General features: G+C 35.0%; 1 protein-coding gene across 3 annotated transcripts; it reads left to right on the top strand.

Moving 5' to 3' along the window:
- The first annotated feature begins 287 nt into the window (after positions 1-287).
- LOC106170331 (sister chromatid cohesion protein PDS5 homolog A) lies at positions 288-19,867 on the top strand. 3 transcript variants are annotated; one of them, XM_013550172.2, is made up of 34 exons: positions 288-499; positions 1,648-1,771; positions 2,108-2,302; positions 2,463-2,549; positions 2,925-3,022; positions 3,231-3,357; positions 3,957-4,037; positions 4,304-4,444; positions 4,931-5,046; positions 5,659-5,753; positions 6,045-6,190; positions 6,706-6,866; positions 7,187-7,300; positions 7,750-7,883; positions 8,187-8,326; positions 8,677-8,898; positions 9,277-9,367; positions 9,651-9,720; positions 10,097-10,220; positions 10,430-10,585; positions 10,861-10,929; positions 11,273-11,409; positions 11,790-11,913; positions 12,267-12,471; positions 12,807-12,921; positions 13,228-13,357; positions 13,659-13,781; positions 14,417-14,476; positions 15,061-15,380; positions 15,641-16,108; positions 16,520-16,699; positions 17,299-17,436; positions 17,847-18,003; positions 18,287-19,867. In XM_013550172.2, the coding sequence occupies exons 2-34, from the start codon at positions 1,670-1,672 to the stop codon at positions 18,323-18,325; spliced, it is 4,665 nt and encodes a 1,554-aa protein (XP_013405626.2). In that variant the 5' UTR covers positions 288-499; positions 1,648-1,669; the 3' UTR covers positions 18,326-19,867. The 3 variants fall into 3 exon arrangements, with proteins under 3 accessions (XP_013405626.2, XP_086864808.1, XP_013405627.2); XM_087008682.1 differs by having other exon boundaries at positions 288-501; positions 1,651-1,771; XM_013550173.2 differs by having other exon boundaries at positions 288-648.
- The last annotated feature ends 223 nt before the right edge of the window (positions 19,868-20,090 follow it).

Below are 20,090 nucleotides of genomic sequence, written 5' to 3'. Positions count from 1 at the left end.
CCTGTGGTACCGGGGTTTGTGCACTTGAGTACATCCACGCATGTGCAGACATACTTTAAATTTCCAAATGGTAAAAGTAGCTTCAACTTGATTGGTCAATCATTCAGTAAACCCATCTACTTTTTATGAAATAGATTCTTTAAATAGCACCTTATATAAACATATCATGTACGACACTGAAAAAGATATGTATTATAAAGAAACGCATTTACCTAAATTAAAATTCAGTCGAGAATGGCAATTATTTTAAGAATATCTTTCTAGATATTTGACCAATAGCGTGCAAGTTTGCAAACGTCAATCACTTGGAGCCCAATAGGTTTGGCGCCATTTTGATTCAAAGATTGTTTTATTGACATTAATTACTGAAGATCTTTCAACATAGGTACCTTTAAAAAATAATCGCATTATTCTGTTAACATAATCAACCGACCTGCTAGAGCTCAGGGGAGTAAAAGTGCGCAATACACTGTACTTCACTTGATACAAGTGTTTCAAGGTAAGCGGTAGTCGGCTGCATGTGAGACATCCAAGATGGCCGTGAAATGAAACTTCCCATTTTGCATGGTGATTGCGGCAGACCCAACAAACAAAATTGCTGTGGTTTTTACACCGATTGCTCCTCATTTGTGTCTGTTGGTTTGATAGGTAGTGTATGTTAACCATGTGAGACTATTCTTATGTTGAGTGTAATATTTCGGAGCAAAGCACCGTTTTGGGCGCCTGACTTCACAAATAAAGTACTGCAGGCTGGCTTTGCATATCAAATTTTTCATTTTGGTCTCATTGGAATTACAGGGATGATCATGGTAGAATCACTTTGAGGAGCTATAATATTTGATTTGGTCGTATTCATATTGCCAGGAAGTTAGTGCTTGCTGTCAAATAGTGGATCGATTGAATGATATTGTCATTGAAGGGCTTTGTTGAAATAGGTGGCATTGATTGATTATGAAGTCAAACTGCAGTCTTTTTATTAAAAATAGCTTGGTCACATTATTATAAATTTGTAGCAAGATTTCAAACACTCAGAAATGCCTTGAAATAAAGGTGAGACAGCATTATTCTGTCCAAGTTGATTGTGTTCCATTTGCAAGAGCTGATAACTTGGTGTTACAGACATGTTTTTAGTTTCCCAGTACGTGTATTTGATACAGGTATTTTAAATTGAGAAAATATAGGCTAAGCACACACTTGATACTTACTTTAGAATGCACTGTGACTCAGGAAAATGCAAGGACTTTTCTTTGCTTCAACAAGTTTATCATTGATGTACATAATTCAGATTTGGATTTGGTTGGCACAACCCAGTTATTTGACCAAAAGAAAATGTTTTAGAAGTTTGAGGTTAATAAGTATGTGGCTTTGATTGGAAAAAAGAAATCAGCTTGATCACATTCAAAATTATCTTTTCAGTTTGCTTGAAATATGTAGATCTGTTCATACTTGATAAGTTGATTGTGTGTTTTTAATGCTGCAGTTCAGTTTGACATACATCTTTGCTTTAATTTCGTCTTTTTATGTTAGAGTGCACTTCCAGATAGTAATTTAAATGTTGATTTGAATCAGTAGATGATATTAAGATCATATCAACAACAAATGGTATATTTTCATATTTGAAGTTTTTATCTGCCTCTTGATTCTCAGGGTGTTGACTGTGGCCCCCAAGATGCCTAAAGCTGCATCCAAGGGAGCCAAGCTGGTGTACCCTGCAGGGTGCAAGGAAGTCTCTGGAGACATGAACAAGGAAGAACTGGTCAAGAGACTGAAGGTCAGTTGTGGTCATTTGGAGTCTGTATGATTCATTTTTGGGCTGATTGTAACATGGCATGGATGGAAGTTATTGTTAATTTTTTCTCCTTGTTGAATAATAAATTTTGAAAATATAAGGATGTATGTGAAATTTTGAAAACATTTTAGTGGAGAAATATACATATATATTTTTTTCATGTAAACATTGTGTTCTCATTTCTGATTACAGTCATTGGGTTGTTTTGTGTTGATCTTTTTGTCCTTGTTAACTCTTTGGTCACTTCATATGACATTTTCTTTAAATGATACTAAGGCAGAGTTCCTACCATTTCTTATGGCTTTGTTGTAATTCCAGGCATTGGCTAGGGCCTTTCAGGACATGGGACAGGATGATAATGAGAAGTACACGGAATTGGCCCTCCACCTTGCCTCGGAGTTCTTCATAGATCACAGCAGCAAGGATGTGCGCCTGCTTGTGGCCTGCTGCATTGCGGACGTGTTCAGAATTTTTGCTCCAGAGGCACCGTACACCAATCAGGATCAGTTAAAGGTTGAAAGAATTGATTTGTTTGTTTAGGATTATTCAGATATATATTTGAGATAAATCGTGTAGAGATAAAAAGACTTTCTGATTTATCTAGATATTTTGGGTGTTGCATTTATACCCCCACCCCACCCCTCAATGATCTTAAGAAACTTTTGTCTTCCAGGAAATTTTCTTGTTCCTGATCAAGCAGCTAAGGGGACTGGATGACCCAGAAGCACCACAGTTCAAGAGATATTTTTACCTGCTAGAGGTATGAATTAAAGGCTTTTCATTCATTTCTCTGCCAAATAATTAAAAGTGATATGTTGCAGAGTTCTAAGGCCTTTTTGTGGTATTTGTTTATAGGAGGGAATTCTGACACTTATGTAAGGTTCACTCTCCTGCTTTAGCATTTATCATTAACTTGGGTGAGAGCGCCTAGAAGAAAAGAAATGTGTGTCATATGTCAGACTTTTGATCATTTGATTGTGATATCCTGTGTGCTGTTCTGTACTAATCAAATGTATATAATCAAACATTAATAGGGTCCTTAATCTTTCCTTATGGTTAAATCAAATTATGGAATTCTTCATTTTTTCATTCTAAATTTTTTTGTTTCAAACCTTATGAAATGACGTCTTTTCAGAACCTTGCCTGGGTTAAGTCATTCAATATCTGCATTGAACTGGAGGACAACCAGGAAATTTTCTGCAGTCTCTTCAAACTGATGTTTGACATAATCAAGTAAGGGAAAGTTGTTGACCATATTCAGGATATAAGTGTGTTTATTTATGAAAAATATTCAAAATAAATCATTGGACTGACTATAAATAATTTTGTTTGAATCAAAAAGCTTAAGAATTTCAGTCCGGTTTTGTGAAAAAAATTCAATTATTTTATCACAGTCATCAGCAAGTACTGATTGTCTGTATATTTTTCATTACTATTTTAGTGACAAGCACACGGCCAAAGTGAAAAACTTTATGTTGGACATGATGTGTCCACTCATAGCCGAGGCGGACAGTGTGTCCCAAAAACTTCTGGACATCATTTTAGTTAACATCATTGAGCCTTGGAAGGTAAATTAAAGTTATTTGATTTTTTAAAGCTTTTGGGTTCCGGCTGAGAATGTAGTAGGACTATGTTTTTGCTTTTTACAGTTTATCTCTTGAAATAGCTTTGCCCTTATCAACTTGTTGTAAAAGACTATTATCATGTATCATTATTGATATCTTGGAAGTTAGAATAATTTTATATAAATATGCTCCTTTTGGTATATTATATTATATTATGTTCAAAAGAAGCACAATATGCCATGTACCAGCAAAATAAGTAAAGCACTAAAGCTTCATTCAGTAAAGTCACAGCTCATCTTGAACATCAGGTTTGCACAGAAGATCTTATTATTGTTTAGCAGACAACCATTGATCCCAAGTTTTGCTGCAGTTTTGTTCTTGTTTACTGTACAAATTATTAACATTACACCATGGTCCCATATTTAGTGTCATGTGATTTTAGGCAGAAAATTGCTCATGTGGTACGAAATAAGCAATGGAAACCTAAATGTAGCTGGACTAAAAATAGTAAATTACATTTTGTTCTTATTTTGATAGTTACTGCTGTGTAAATAACAACTTCCTTACTGAGTTTTTATGTCATTGTTTGTATAACTTTCCAGAGTCAGAACCGCCAAGCATATGACTTAGCTAAAGACTTGATCAAACGCACATCAAATGCCATTGAACCCTACATTCAAACTGTAAGTTATAGAAGTCTTTTTATTTTAACAGTTGCATATTACAATGTTAACATTATTTTTGAAAAAAAAAGTGCTGTTTGTTGGGTTATCCCTTTTTTGTTTTTTGCAAACACACCTGTATGTTTGTAAGCAATGACTTAGCAATTTTAAAAAATATTTACACCTGGTGTACATAATCACTTTTGCATTTGGTACTAGAAAGTTCTTCATGCTATGTGTGAACTTAAAAATTAATACTCAGCAACTGTGCTTGCACCACATTTCAGTTTTTCAACAATGCTTTAATGCTGGGCAAGACCTCGGAGAGTGAAGTATCAGATCACATCTTTAAGCTGATCTATGAACTCAACATGATATCCCCCAGTATTCTTTTAGCAGTGTTACCACAGTTGGAGTTCAAACTTAAGGTAGGATTGGCAGGGTGATTATGGAAAAATAAAAAGAAAGAACAAAAACCACTGGCTTAGTAGAAAAATGAGAAAAAAATTGAAATCTTTAACCATTTTAAATACCACGTGGATAACATTGGGCTTGCAATTGATCAGACTGTGTAACACTTTTATAACAAGAAATCTGCGGTTAGTGTTTCAGACCATTACTTCATTTATGTGGACTTGAAGAAGGCCAGATTTTTTTATCTGAAAGATCTAACTAATTTTTGTGCAATATTTCTTTTTTGAAACTCTGCCTAGTTTAAGTAAAATGAAAAATTTCAAAGTAACTAGTCTTATTTATTAATTGTAAGGTGGTTTTGATTATTTTCCATAATCTGTAGATTTCATCTTGCCACTAATTTTGATATGGGCCAAACACTTTATCAGGCCCACTAGTTCAAGTAACCTTTGCAATGGTGACACAGACTGTTTATGTTGTAATTATTTTCTATCTTTCAGAGTAATGATGAGGGTGAAAGAAAGGCAGTCACCAAGTTGTTGGCACGTATGTTTTCAGACACAGACTCGGACCTTGCTGTTCAAAACAAGCCACTGTGGCTGTGCTTTCTAGGGAGGTACGATCTCTCTTTTGTGTCATTCATTCCCTTGTTTAGTGTCTAATCATGATAAAACATTGTATAGATATGGTTTTTGTAAATTCTTATTCATCTGTAAAATTTTATTGCATTATATGTAGCCTGTCATGTCTGTGCACTAAATAAAGCAATTTGTAGCTTACAAATGGCCCAAGTTTCTTGCCCCTTTGCAAACTTCTTGTCCATGTGCAAGGTTGCTGTGACACCTTATGTAGTCACATCTATGCTGAGCAAAATAATATGTACATAATATGCAAAAGTATACAATTATATGACAAATTTCTTGTCTATTTATTGAATGTTGCTAAGAAATATTTTGAAATGTGTTTTTCATTATTTTATATATTGAAGCAAATATGTTTGGCTTAATAACTGTTCAGGTATATTTCCCTATTACAGTCTCTCACAACAGGTTATATCTCCATATCATGAATGTTTTTAATTCAGGATGACTACCAGTTTATCTAAATAAATCACATTTACATATGATCAAAATGATTATAGTTTTTTAGGCAGTTTTAAATATTTCAAGTATTTTGTTTTATCCACATTTAGATTTGTCAAGTATTTTGTTTTTTTTTCCACATTTAGATTTAATGATATCAGTGCGTCAGTGAGGACCATATGTGTGCAGTACAGCCAGCAGTTCTTGATTAACCACCCAGCTCTGAGGGGAGACATGACAGGTAATTTAACCTTCCCACATATTTTATGGCATGTAATGTGACCTTCAGGTCCACCTGTTTCATGTCAGGTAATGTGATCTTCAGGTCTGACAGGTCATGTAACCTTACTGCCATTTTCATGGTCAATAACGTGATGTTCAAATCTTTATTAACTTAATGTTGGGAATTGAATAGGTGACAGCATGAAGAATGTATATATCCACTTCTTTACTGCCTTTCAAAATAAAAAGAACCTGGAGAATACATGTCTTTGAAGTTAACAGTGCTTAATTCTTTCTCACTTTATTGTAGAAAACTTGAAGCAGCGTCAACATGACCAGGAGGAGAATATCCGCTATGATGTCGTCCAGTCCATCATTGCCGCAGCCAAGAAAGACTTGCCTGGTATCAATGATGAACTGCTGGGTTTTGTCAAGGAGAGAACACTGGACAAGAAAGTAAGAGAAACATGTTCATTTTATCAGACTGAAGACCTCTTTCGAATAAATGAATATCTTTTTCTCCAATAAATAAATAAACTTAAATACTGCTCTTTTAAAATCGTATCATTCTCTTAACATTCAATTTCAAATAATCTTTTCTAGTAATTTTGATTATATTCAGAACACATATTGAATACTGAACAACACAAGTAGGTTTAGCGTTTATAATTGTTACTAACCGCCTGAGTTAAAAAACATTAGGCATTTTTATGAAAACAATTTCATTAAAGAACTTTTACTTTGTTATATGCAGAGCATTGTACGTCTTTACCAAGCCAAATATTAATGTTTTCTAATGGTAAAAAGGTTTTTCAATTCACTGTGAAGGAGGTTCTTGATAGTCCGAGTAGGGATTTTTCTGATTTTTTATGGCTGAATGCAACACCCAGGAAATGAGCTGTATGACTTTTGTTATAAAGTTCTCACCCATGAATAGCTGTTTCATAAAATGCATTTGGTTTGACTTGTAGTTCAAGGTGCGCCGTGAGGCACTGTTGGGGCTGGGGCACCTGTTTAAGAAGGTAATGTCCAAGTCTGAAGACACTGAAGAAAACAAGGAGCTGCGTAAGAGGGTGGACTGGATGAAGGACAGAGTGATCAATGGGTACTACCAGACCAATATAGAAGACAGGTAAGAGTGGGGGTAACACTGATGAATTAAATAATTGGGAAATATAATTCTCCACTTTTCTGACATTTCCAAGGGCTATCAGGTTAACTTAAATTTAATCCATCTTCAAAATACATGATAATTTATTTATCTGCAGTTCTGTAATTGTCGGAAGTTATGAGCTAGGTATGAATTGTAATAGAGATGGTAGCCTTATTAAGGAGTTGGAGTTGATAACAGTTAAGTTGTAGTTTTAGTGTGTATTTTCTACCAGTGCACGTGGCTTTTACTCTCCTGTATTTGGAGTCACTCTAAATATATTTTATTGTTTCTTTTCCAAGACTTGTTGTGGAGAGAATCTTCAACACATGCCTTGTGCCATACATGCTGGATGTGAAGGAACGCATGAAGCGACTTTATTACTTGTATGCAACTCTAGACCAAAGTGCCATTAAGTGAGTGAAGAATGCCAGATATGGACAATATATAGATATGATAACGATTATGAAGTCATTTTTAGTGCTGACATTAGATTATATGCAGTTAAGATAAAGATAATTACCAAACAGAAAAAGTGCAAAATTCTTTAAGGATTTACTCCCAGTTAACTTATGAAATATTGATGGTATTGATATTTTTACCTCTGTTTGTGCATTTTTCATTGGGGGGTTTATCCAAAATTATTTTCAGTAAAAATTTTGCAGAATTTTTTTTCAGTACTTTCACTTCAAATTATCAAGTCTGGGCTAACTCCAGCATTGACGAAATTGAACAATAAAAAAAAAAGGAAGAAAAAAGTCATTTTCTTAAGTCATTGTAAAGTATGTTAGATGTTGGGGGAAATTTCCAAGGTTTCTGTATTACAGAGGGATTACAGATTTAATCCACTTGTCAACTTTTCCAGAGCACTAAATGAGCTGTTGAAGATGCAGTACAGTTTGAGGTGTCATGTCCGCGGCTTGTTAGACTTACACAGTAGAGATCTGCAGACAGCAGACAGTGTCAGCCTCATGATGTCCAAGGTTTATTTTCTATCAAGTAAGTAGAATATTAATATCAAAAGTACAAAAGGAGTGTAAGGCCTTGATATAAAAATATTAATATTCAGAAATGTCATATCCAGAAACATTAGTTCAAAATTTTCAACAAAAATGTTTAAGCAATATGTCAGTGGACACATTATATAACCTTCATTAGGCAAATTTTTACTTTATTTTGTAATTTGACATCACATGTATTAATACACCCCAGCCACCTTTACAGAAATAAACAAAAAATTGAAATTTTTCAAAAACATTTTCTCTGGGATTCTTTAAAAAGTTACACTATGTTATTTTTCAGGAAATCTTCCTGACAGCAACAAAGCCCTGGAACATGTAAAAAAATTTAACCAAATTCTGAGGGATGACAAGAGGATCAGGACCCACTTACAGGACTTGGTCTCTCCTGGCTGCCCATGCAAGATGGCAGAGGAACATGTGGTCAGTTTACTGTCATGGATATTATGTCCTGATAATTCTTAATAATTGCCTAAAGGCTGTGTCACAAAAAGTTGGATGCTGATTTTTAAAATTTTTTTCTTTAATTTTTTTTCTTTTTATTAAGTTGTTTGTAAAACGGGTCTTTTTTAGTTTCAGAAAGATATAATACTATGATAAATTCTATAATCTAGTACCTCTTTCAAATTTACAGTAGCTGTTTAAAAAATTTATCATTGATTTTTTAGAATTTAACTTATTAATTTTTAAATGAATTTTTATTAAGATGTACTGGAATGAAATAGACATGCCTTCATTAAAATGCCTCTCTTAACCCCCGTCTTTTACAACAGAAAGAAATCTTGAAGAAGATTGGAGGTCAGGGCCAGGTCCCCGCGGCACAGCAGGGTATCTACGGCACAGTAAAGGTGCTGCTGGAGAGAATAGCGCCTGTCCTCATAGACCAGGAAGCCATCTCCCACCTCATGACCCTGGTGGACGAAGCCATCAGGGGGCTGGGCGAGATGAATGATGAAATCAAGTCGGCATCACTGGCAGGGATGAAGCTGTTATATGTGAGTTGAGGTTAATGCAGGTGGTTTTACTGCACAGGTGAAAAATAATTTAGTTGTTTACAATGTGTTTTTGAAGTGCATTGCCTCAAGATAAATATTCCACAAAAATTATGCTGGGAAAAATGAAATAGCAAATGCTGATTTCTGTCTAGGGCTTTTGAAAGGAATCTCAGTGTAAAATTGGGTTGAAGTCATATTTGAATTGACCCTTTTACCATTATTTTACTATACATCCCCTTTTTGCCAGTGCCTTTTGCATGTGTGTATCTAAATCTGAAATAATTTTGGCTTGCTTTTTTAGTCAGTTGATAGTCATGATAAAATTGTTATCCCAACATATTTTTGTAAGTCCATAAACAGCATGGTTTGTTATTCCAGACACTGTCATATGTGTACCCTGGAGCTTACCAGACAGAAGCCACTTTTACACATTTGATAGCTCTACTAAAACATGAGGATGAGGGAGTCTGTGAGTATACTTACCATTATTTAGCTTACTAATATGCAGCATGTTTTATAGGAAGCAGCATGTATTATAGGAAAACAACTGTAACTGAATATTTATTATTCTTATTTTCCCTCTCTTTTTATTTATTTATTTCTGTGGTGTTAAACAGTTATGTTACAGTATAATACAAAACCACAGGAGAGTGATACATTTATTTTAACTGTCAGTGGATATTTGAATGTGTTAAAAATTAAGACTTTAATATCTGACATGAAATTTAAGCATTTTCTTTTTAAATTTTCAGCCGACCTTACCCTCCAGATATTTTGCAACACCGGTTATGCATTGCAAGAAAAGTTCCCAAACATATATTCGTAAGTATTTTATTTTTAAGTGTTTTTTATGTCCGAAAATAATACTTCATCAGAATATAGATGAATTCATGCCTACTGAAGAAAAGGCACACGGTGCCTACAGGCCCGTAGCCAGCAATTTCAAAAGGGGGGTTCTTTTTCTGAAAAAGTGGACCTTTTCCCATAAACCTTTTCCCATGTACCTTCATCAAATTTTACCCAAAGTGGACCTTTTTCCAGCAAAAGGGGCGGTTCTTTCGAACCCCCCGAACCCCCCCCTGGCTACGGGCCTGGCCTAAAAGATTACAGGACAAAATGCCTTTTTTTGGTGGGACAAAAGGAGTTCAGTGACATGACTCCCAGAAGTAGACCCAATTTCACATTTTATAAATTTCAGGAGCTTGCTGCCTGTGTTGACAAGCATGGTGAAGATCGGGTCCCCAAAGCAGGCCAAGCATGCTGTCAAAGGGATAGCAGTATTATGCTCAAACAAAGAAGTGATTTATGCTCAGATGATGGAGGTGAGAAAGGGGTCACACTGTTGTACTCATAATCTGCCAAGGATTTTTTAAGGGGTGGGGTGCGACATATTTCTCATTTTCTTTTAGTCAAAAGTATGTGTTAATTGTTTTCTAAGACAAGATGCTTGCTTTCAACTCCTTGCGAATGACAAAGATACAAAGATACAGGTTTATATGTAAAAAATTCTCAACTCGAACTTTCTATCCAGCACCTGAAGAAATCTCTGAATCATGAATCGGTGAACTTCCTGACAGCATTAGTTGCCATAGGTCATATAGCGTTCTACTGCCCGCAGCACGTCGCAGGAGACCTGAGGAGCATCGTATCCAAATTTATTGTCAAAGACTTACTGATGCAGGACAGGGTAAGACAGGAGACTGGGGATGCTAAGCTGTGTATTTTGTGACTAATACAGTTTGAATTAGCCTTAGATGTTTGATGATAATTCTGTAAAACGGAGTCGATGCTCAGAGTAATATGTGCTTCATAATTGTTTTCTTCATAGGGCAAAGTATTTGATAGAGGCTACATGGTGGGATTTGAAAATGTGTAATTGTTGTACGTTAGTTTTATTTTGTTTGGTCTATGTATTTGACTGTTATTAATGTTTATTTTATTTTATTTTACCTTTTATTTTAGAGTAAACCAAAGTCAAGCTCAGAAAGTTGGTATGGTGATCATATGGTGTCAGAGGAAACACAAGCTAAGGTGGGCATGTTTGAAATTTTTGGAGTAATAAACGCATTCAAAAATGTCTACACCATTAGGGAAAGCAAGTTGAGAGATAACTTTTGATAAAAAATTTCTTTTCACTGTGTTGCAGTCACATATAGCTTGACTTGTGGCTTGTACTTTTTTATATGCAGAGACAGAAGTGACTGAATATAGCTACCACTTGATTAGTTTTAGGTGGAGCAGTAGGTGGAATTTGTAGGAGTCTGCCACTTCCATTTTCAGACAATGCAAAGTCAATTAAAATATGTCTAAACTATTTGTGTCATGCTGCACACACGCGATGAAATGACTTCAACTCTATTCACTGTTATTTCAGATCCATGGCATGAAGCTGATCTGCCGGTGGCTGCTTGGGTTAAAGACCAATATGAACAACCTGGGCCAGTCTACACTCAGGTTATTACACACCTGTATCATACATGACGGAGATCTCATGGAGAGGGGAAATATCAAGTAAGTAGCCTTGAACATTGAACAGTGTATACAATGACAGAGCAGGATTGCACACTGTCAAGCATGTAATGCAGGATTCTGAATGAGAAACGAGTCAATAAAAGTTCAAATAGAACTCTGTAGCCATTATAAAGGTTTAAATCATCGAAAGATAATCACTGAAGAAATGATTACTCAAGGTGGACGTATTCTTACATGAGCCAAGGTTGATGATAAGGATTTCTTGTGTGGCAAATTATATGTCCCGTCACTTTACAGTTATCAGTATATGCTCTAAAAAGATTTAAAATTCTTAAATATTACAGCACTATATTCTGAAAAATGACTGTTCTTAGATTTTATGCTGAGGTGTAATTGATCACTTCACATGATTTTTGTAGCAAACCAGAGACCAGTCGGTTACGTCTAGCGGCAGGATGCTGCATGCTGAAGCTGGCCCAAGAGAATGTTTTCGCAGAGCTAATCACTCATGAACAGTTCCAAGCTTTAGCTTTGCTTATAAATGTAAGTATTCGTTTAGGTTGTTCTAATTCAGTAGACTAAGCAAAATTGGCCAAATTAATTGGCCATGAAGCCACAAATGCTTTCCAAAGAAAATCATTGTACACAATGGTCACATTATTTTTTCCTGATTCTGTTATGGTGCAAGAACTAAATAATTTCATAGAAATGGAAGTATAATGCTCTCACAAGTTTGTTGTCTTGCTTCCTTTAAAACCTGTAAAGTGGATAATCTCTTATTATCGTTATTGTTGTTGTTGATATTATTATAACTATATTTAAATTTCAAGACTGTTTCATGAGGGTGTGCTCTTTGTTACAAAACTCCACATTTTTCTCCTATATTTTACCATCAGGATAGTTGCTTTGAAGTTCGAGCGAGGTTCGCCCAGAAATTGCACAAAGGTCTGTTTTCCATGAAACTTCCACTTCGCTACATGAGCATCTTCTCCCTGGCAGCCAATGACCCATTCAAGGAGAGAAAACAGGCAGTAAAACAATACATCTCTCTAAACATACAGAAGAGGAGGGAATATATAAAGCAGCACTCGGCAGCCGCAAGTGAGTATAAACAGATGCTTCTCTGACTTAGTTGGGAAATCTTTTTATTTATTTTTTTTCTGGTTGAGAGTTAGGGGTCTTCATATCTTCACTATTTGAAAAAAGGGAGATTTTAAAAATATACTTTTTGAAGATAAAGCACTTAATACTAAGTGACAGCAAAGTTACAAAGGAGTTTTTCATTTTTACTTTAATATCTGAAAGGTCATTGCAAAATGAGAAAGTAAATAGTAATGGAAAGTGAAAGATGAAATAAAATTATTTAAATCTTGTGGGTATATTTTTATCATTGAGCCCGTTTTACCTGTAATAAAATTTGTTAATTTTTGTTTCAGACAAGCTGTTCTCCCTCTTGCCAGAGTATGTCTTACCTTATACCATACACCTGCTAGCTCATGACCCAGATTTGACAACTTACAAAAATGTACCAGCTCTCATTAACATCAGGGAGTAAGTAGACTAATAGTACTCTGAGTGTGTGTGTGTGTGTGTGTGTGTGTCTGTGTGTGTGCCTATGTGTGTGTGCATGCATGTGAGAGAGAGTGGGTTGGTTTGTGTACAAATTATGAATTTCTGCTAGAAGTGATCCTGCTTCTGTTTGTGTTTGGGCGCATGTGCATGTTTACACATGCACAGTGTACAGGATGTCAGTTTGTAAGCTATTAGCTATTGAACAAGTCTAATAGTTATGTACCATTTAGATGTATGTGGTCTGTCATGAAACTACTGAATAAGCCTTGTTACATGCCATTTCAGATGTCTGTGGTTTGTTATGGAACCTCTGATTAAATCGGAGAACCAGAGCTATAACTTCTTCAGGAAAATCTTCGAGATGATCAAGCAGACAAGGGATGCACAGGGACCCACTAATGAAGAGATGAATTGCGTAAGTGATTTTTTAGAATTCCCCTAAATAATATATTTTTAAAAAACTGATAGCTTTAGATTTTTTTCTAGTTTCAAATTTCTGGTGGTGTACAAAAGCATGTGAAAAAATCGTGAATTGTTTGATAGACTTACAAATTATCATGGTGTTTCAAAGTGAGCTAAATTTGTTTTTAAAAGAGCTTACTGTTTTCTTTTATTTTGTATTAAAATTTATTGGTAATGATGATGATGATAGTAATGATATTTATTTATTTATTTTTATTTTATTATGATTTTTCAAAATTTATTTCATCCCACAGAAATTGTATGCAGTGTGTGACTTGGGCCATGGGCTCCTAATTTCCAAGTCCACCAACTTTGTGTTCAAAGATGGCCCAGCCAAGCCAGTTCTGCCAATGAAGCTGTTTAGTCAGGCAGATGAGGTGAGACAAAATTTAAGAAGAAAGTTACTTTCCTTTAATCACCAACCAGTATTGAATTGTAGTTTACCTCCAATATTTCACTGTCTAATTATCATCTAATCCTCTGATGGAATTGCTCTAGATAGACACTTTATATCCAGTCCTTTTAAAGTTAACAATCACTGTACAGGAGTTCATAATATTTCAAAGGTCTGCAGTTTTAAAATGATACATTCCGTATCAGATTCTGTGGTATTATTTATTATCATTGAGCCATTTTCACAAGTGATACTTAGCGTGAGGATTGGCTTTACCTTAAGACCCAAAATTGAGTCCACTTTGATGCAAGATAAATCTGTTAGTTCAATTAAAACGAGTATTTTACCTGTTTTATAACATTTTTAAAGGAAAATGGTCAGTGGTACTTACTGCTTCATTTCTGTTGTTCAGGACTAGTTATTTTAGAATTATCTAGAGTAGACCCAAATTTGTAGTCTTAAAGTCAATTTTCAAATTCCTTTCTTAATCTGGTACTTACTAATATTCCTATAGGTTAACTTAAATTAATACTTCATTTAATTTTTATTGCAATTTAACTTGTGCAATTTGTTCTTTTTTTAAGCCTTTATGATATCCGAATATTTTTTCTTTGACAGAACTTCCACAACACCAAGATTTACCTGCCAGATGAACTTTTGGTCACTGAAGCTAACAAGGTTAGGGTTTTGGCAATTATGATTCAAAGTTAATAGTGTGTGTGTGTTTATTTGTGAGTGTGTGTGTGTGTGTGTGTGTGTGTGTGTGTGTGTGTGTGTGTTGGATGATAAAGATCTATAAATACAAATATGCATGTGTATGTTGATGCATGTTCAAAGAATCAAACAAATAGATGAATATAGTTTACAGAAATATTGATTAGGATCAATCGTTATAATAAAATGTTTCTTATTTGTGTACTGAGCAATACATGCCATATATATTCTAAACTTGGACTTTCATTTGTAACAGCTTTGATTTCCCATGCTGTATTGCCAGGAGTCCTATAAGTGCTACAAATTGTGTCTTTTTCTTATTTGCCTCCCTCCACCATATGTTTAGTTTACAGCATATCACAATATGCATGGCATATGTTTTGATGCTGATATTCAGAATGACTGTAGAAGTTCTCACCTCCCAGGGGAGGATACAGGCAATGAAAAAGAAGCTTCTGGTTATGTTTAAAAAATATCCGTGCTATTATCACAGCAGAAACCAATGAGTTGTTCTTGGTCATTGCATTCAAATATTTCTGTCATTGCAGAAGAAACCAGCAATTGCCCTGTCAACAACCCAGGACAATAAAGTCCAGTCACCAGTGGTCAACAAGAAGGCCAAAACAAAGGCCAAAGGTGACAGTAAAGCTTCCCCTGTCCCCAATGTGAAGGAGAACAAGGAACCAAGCAAGAAAGGGAATGCCAAAAAACAAACACCTAGCAGCAAAGGTGGTGGAAAGAAGGGGGCCAAGAAAAAGGTTGAAGAGGATGAAAAGGAAGTTGAGGAAGAGGAGGAGGATGAAGATGAGGAGGAAGAAGAGGATGTTGAAGAAAAGTCACAGGAGACTGGGACAAGAAGTAGAGGGAGGTTGGTGCTCGTTTTTAAATTGAACTTAGTTTTGGTGGCTTTTCAGTAAGTGAGGAAAGCAATTGTAATGTAAATGAAGTGACAGTTAAATGGACTCTCCTTCTCTAAAACTCAATTTTGAAAAAAAAGAGAGAATTAGATGATTTTGTTTGTTTGAACTAAAAGAAAAGGGGGGGGAGAAAAAGTTATTTGTTGAATAAATTGAGTATTTATCTGAATGAAAGGAAGAAAAAATTATAACTTGTTATTTTAACTTACAGGAAAGCAGCAGTCAAGTCGCCTGTTAAATCTCCTGTGAAATCAGTCAAGAAAATGGACAACACAAAAGGGAACACAAGTATAAAATACAAACAAACAAAACTGACAGACTTGAAAAATAAAAATCTTCAAAATAAGGGAGCACCGTCTCCTGCCAAGAATTTGTCACCAGACAAAAAAACTGTCAGGTCACCCGTTAGAGGTAGACCGGCAAAAACAAATGCAAACAAGTCCCCAAACAAAACTTTGAAAAAGACACCAATAGGGGCAAAACTTAAACGGAAAGTGCCTGCTAGTCCAGCATCTAGTTCAAGGTCATCAAGATCATCTCCAAGGTCAGAGGGCCCTGGAATTAGGTCATCTCGACGTGGTTCGCCTGCTTCCTCACCTAGTCCAGTGAAAAGATTAAGAGGAGCACCTGCTTCATCGCCAAAACCAGCAAAAAAGATAGCAATTAACAAAAATATCAGGTATGTTACAATACTACCAGGTTTCAAATGGTTTTGTTCGAACTTGTTTTGGGAAAGAAGATATGATAAGATAAAAAAAGACTGTTATTATATATATATGTACTAAATATAAACCGCTATCTCTATGTTATTGTCATGTTGCTACAATAACTTGAGAACTAGACACTGTAGTACTTTCTACTTGCTGGAGTAATTTCCATGGCTGAGATAGAGCTTCTAAAAGTGGATCTCATTTGATCATTACCAGAATATATACTTTTGCTATGATTCTTGCAAATTGCATTGTAGCTGGGAAATTTGAAGAAATATCTCCTTGCTATCACAAAAAATATATGATATATATTTTGATGTGAAACCAATTTCATTAAATATCCATGTTTGTGTTTGTGAAATAACTTATTGTATATCCAGGAAAGTAACCAAGAACTTGAGTCCTGATTTTACTGTTAATTCTGATGGCAAAGTGTCGTCGCCATCAGAGGTCAGCAGCACCAGGTCTTCGCCAAGAAAAGCCCCTAGTGACAGTACCAGGTCATCGCAACGCAAACGTCAGGCAGATTCTTCTCCAGTGAAAGGCTCCCCAGCAAAAAGGTACGAACAGGTTGCACTCGGAGAAGTTTTTATTATGTTGATTTGATTTTTAAAGGGATCCCTCTTGAGATTTTGAATTTGCCAATTTGAAATTGCATTTCCTCCAAAAAAAAATTTACACACAAGTTTTTGCTTTAAAGCTGAACTTGGATTAATAACGATTTTCATTAAATAGTTTAGTTTACAATATATGGCTGTGTTTTTACACCACGTCTTCCTGTACATTTTTGAAAGAAATATTGATATCAGGAACTATCATTTTGAGGGTTTTATCATTTGTAAGATATGAATTGGGAAAGATTATTGATTTGCAGGATATGTAGACATAGAAAATTTGAATTTGGGACATTTTCTAATGCATATATTATACCTATAAGTTTGTGTTAAGTTATCTATATTACTCATATAACAGGTATTATATTATATGTATGCTATGTTGTACATGAAGTGCAGTGCTGTACACTAAATCAAGTTTATAAAGTTTACATATTTTGTAAAAAGTGGCCCAGTTGGTGTGTAGTGATGTAGATCAGTTTATCTTTTGATTAATTTTTTACTTTTTAAAAAAATTATTTGATTTTTTTACCCTTTTGAAATAGGAGCCGCAATGCAAAGACTGATGATGATGATAATGACATTCCGTCCTCCGGTTCCACCTCTGCTTCTTCCCCAAAGAAGAAACTTCCCAAGGCGCTGGCCAGTATGCCCAAGAAGTCCTATCCAATGAGAGGCAACGTGTAAGTTTACATTGCAGTAGCACCTAAAGTGAACTGATTTACAACTTTTTTAATGTGCAGTCAAAAACGGATTCTTTTGAAATCTTGCAAAGATTTTAAAAATGGGGAAAAAAATCTGGTTGATATTTATGGCAGATCATGCTTTATCTCACAGTGCAGAAAAGACATACTTAACTAAGGTTCTTGCATGATATTAAATCATTTTAAACCCCTTTCATTACCCACCCTTTTTTACCTCCAAAGTCCATGTTTTATGGTTTTCAATTTAAATGTATTCCTGTGTCACAGCGCAGCAAAGATGTGCATTTTAACAGGATTTTTGTCATTTTTTATAACAATCCTGTCTTGGTTTGTGTATGTTATCAGTTTTTTTAAAAATCATTTTCTATACCAATTCTGTGTTGGTGTAGGCGGAGAGGAGCCAGGCTTCCTAACGGCAACACCTCAGATGGGGAGGAGCAGGGCACCCCGTCCACGGACTCCACCCCTTCTCCCAGGAAGAGGAGTGCTCAGCTGGCCAAGGCTATAGAGACAGCTGCGGTGGAGAACGGCACCAGGTCTCCCAGGGTAAATGTTCATATATATATATATATATATATATATATATATATATATATATATATACATACATATAGCATGAGTATTGGGCACCCCAGGTGCTTACATTATCAGTATTTTGTGAAAAGTTCCACTTTCATTTCTGATGCAATTGTTCTTGTCATTATTGTGTGGTTTTCATAATTAGACATAGAGATAAAAGCTTTGGATACATGCAGGATATCATTGATCTAGCTGTTTTAAAGAATATGTGACAAATTTGAGTTGTTAAGTGGTGTCTGTTGTTTTCCAGGGCTTGCGAAGGACAGCGGCTCAGAAAAGAAAGAGATGAATTTATGATTAAGAAAAAAAAAGTCTGGAAGGTTATTCACAATAAGAAACAAGGATTATCTTTGGAGAGAGATGTTTTGACGTCCACAAGCAGTGATTATACAAATAGATTGAAGATTTTTTTTCCAAAAGTGAAATGAGACAGAAACGAAAACCTGGAAAAGAAGATTGAAAATGGTTCATTGGAATAGCAAAGAAGTGTTTGTTCATCTTGGGGAAAAAATAACAGAACATGTAAAAGATTGTGGTCATAAGCACTGGACCTTAACCATTGTCCAGGACATTGTAGTTCCACTAAACTCCTGCTTTATCCAACTATGTCAGAAAATTTTTTCCTAGAATTTAAGTTGGGTGCTTTTTATACTCGTATATATTTGACATAGAATATATATTCTGAACAACCTGGCTTACATTAAAAGTGGAGATAGCTTTCTCGGCTTGATTTGCAGTTTTGGATATACCTATGCCCAACTGCACAATAGACATCATTTTTTTAAATTTTAGTCAAATATGTAGAAATAATCTCAATCAAAATAAAAATTTAAGCTACTTCATTGGCAATAGCCAAGTGTTGGGAATTTTATTCAGTCACAAAGTGTTTATGTTATGCAAGAATGTGATTTGTATTTCTTCCAAGTTTTGTTCCTGTTACTGGTTATTCTTGTCTAATGCAGGATTCACTGCCTAAATGAAATTGATGCACCAATTTAGTTATATGCACCTATTGGCCAAGATAATGTCTTTTATAGTGCCAGGCTTCATAAAAAAATTACTCATTGAACAATAGTATAGTAAACAGTAGCACCTTTTCCTTCCAAAGAAGGTAACAGTATATGAAAGTTATCGAAACCAGTAGTCGTTATTTACAAAATGCTTTTCGAATTTTCTTGGAGCTGCAAAATTCTCCTCGATTTCCAAGTTTGTACCCATAGCATGCATTCTGACATACCTGGACAAATTCTTGGTGTTTTGAAAAATGCCCTCAATTAGAAGCGTGATATTCTGATGCTTAAATTGCTGAGAAAATTAAACCAACAGATCAAGAGGATCCTCTGGTTAATGTGTCTTCAATTTAGCTTTCCAGTAGTTTTCAGGTTAGGTGTCCCCACTTTTATGACATGAAAAAGGAGTATATGAATTTGTGGAAAGGCCACTGTAATTTGTGCATATGTTTGTATATATGTAAATGTTCAGATTTTTATTACACAAAGTACGTTTGTATGCAGTTTTATAGACTCTTCTTACAAGTTGCTGATTTTAAACATTTATTTCATAGTTATTGTCAGTAGTTACAACTGAATTAAATATATTTAGATATAGACTACATGGCCCAGTGTCTTACATTTACGAAGAAAAATTTTGTCAATTTTTTTTCCATTTGGGTTCACAAATTGGGCTCATCTTCTTGGGAAAATCTGTGAATTATAAGCTTTCATAATGTGCAGCCGTAGTTGTGTTAGTTGTGACAATGCTCACTACCACGATGTACTAATGTTGTTAAGGTTGGCCATTTTTACTGATAATAAAATTCATATTTGCAGTATTCTGCCTTGGTTTTCTTCATTTACCCAGCATTTCGTGCTCAACTGTTTTCTGGAATGATTTTGCAAGTTTAATTTGTATGTACAGCTAAAAAGTTTTTTGGAAGCTCTAAATTACTAGTATGGCAAATTTTTATACTGCCAAAGTTTGCTCCACACTACTTTATATGAGACAAACTACCGATACTCGTTCACAAACCACTATCAGAAGTTTGAAAATTGATC

Source organism: Lingula anatina, chromosome 3 (assembly GCF_051362555.1).
Source record: "Lingula anatina isolate TDL-2025a chromosome 3, LinAna3.0, whole genome shotgun sequence".
NCBI lineage: Eukaryota > Metazoa > Brachiopoda > Lingulata > Lingulida > Lingulidae > Lingula > Lingula anatina.
This window is presented reverse-complemented; position numbering and strand designations above follow the sequence as displayed.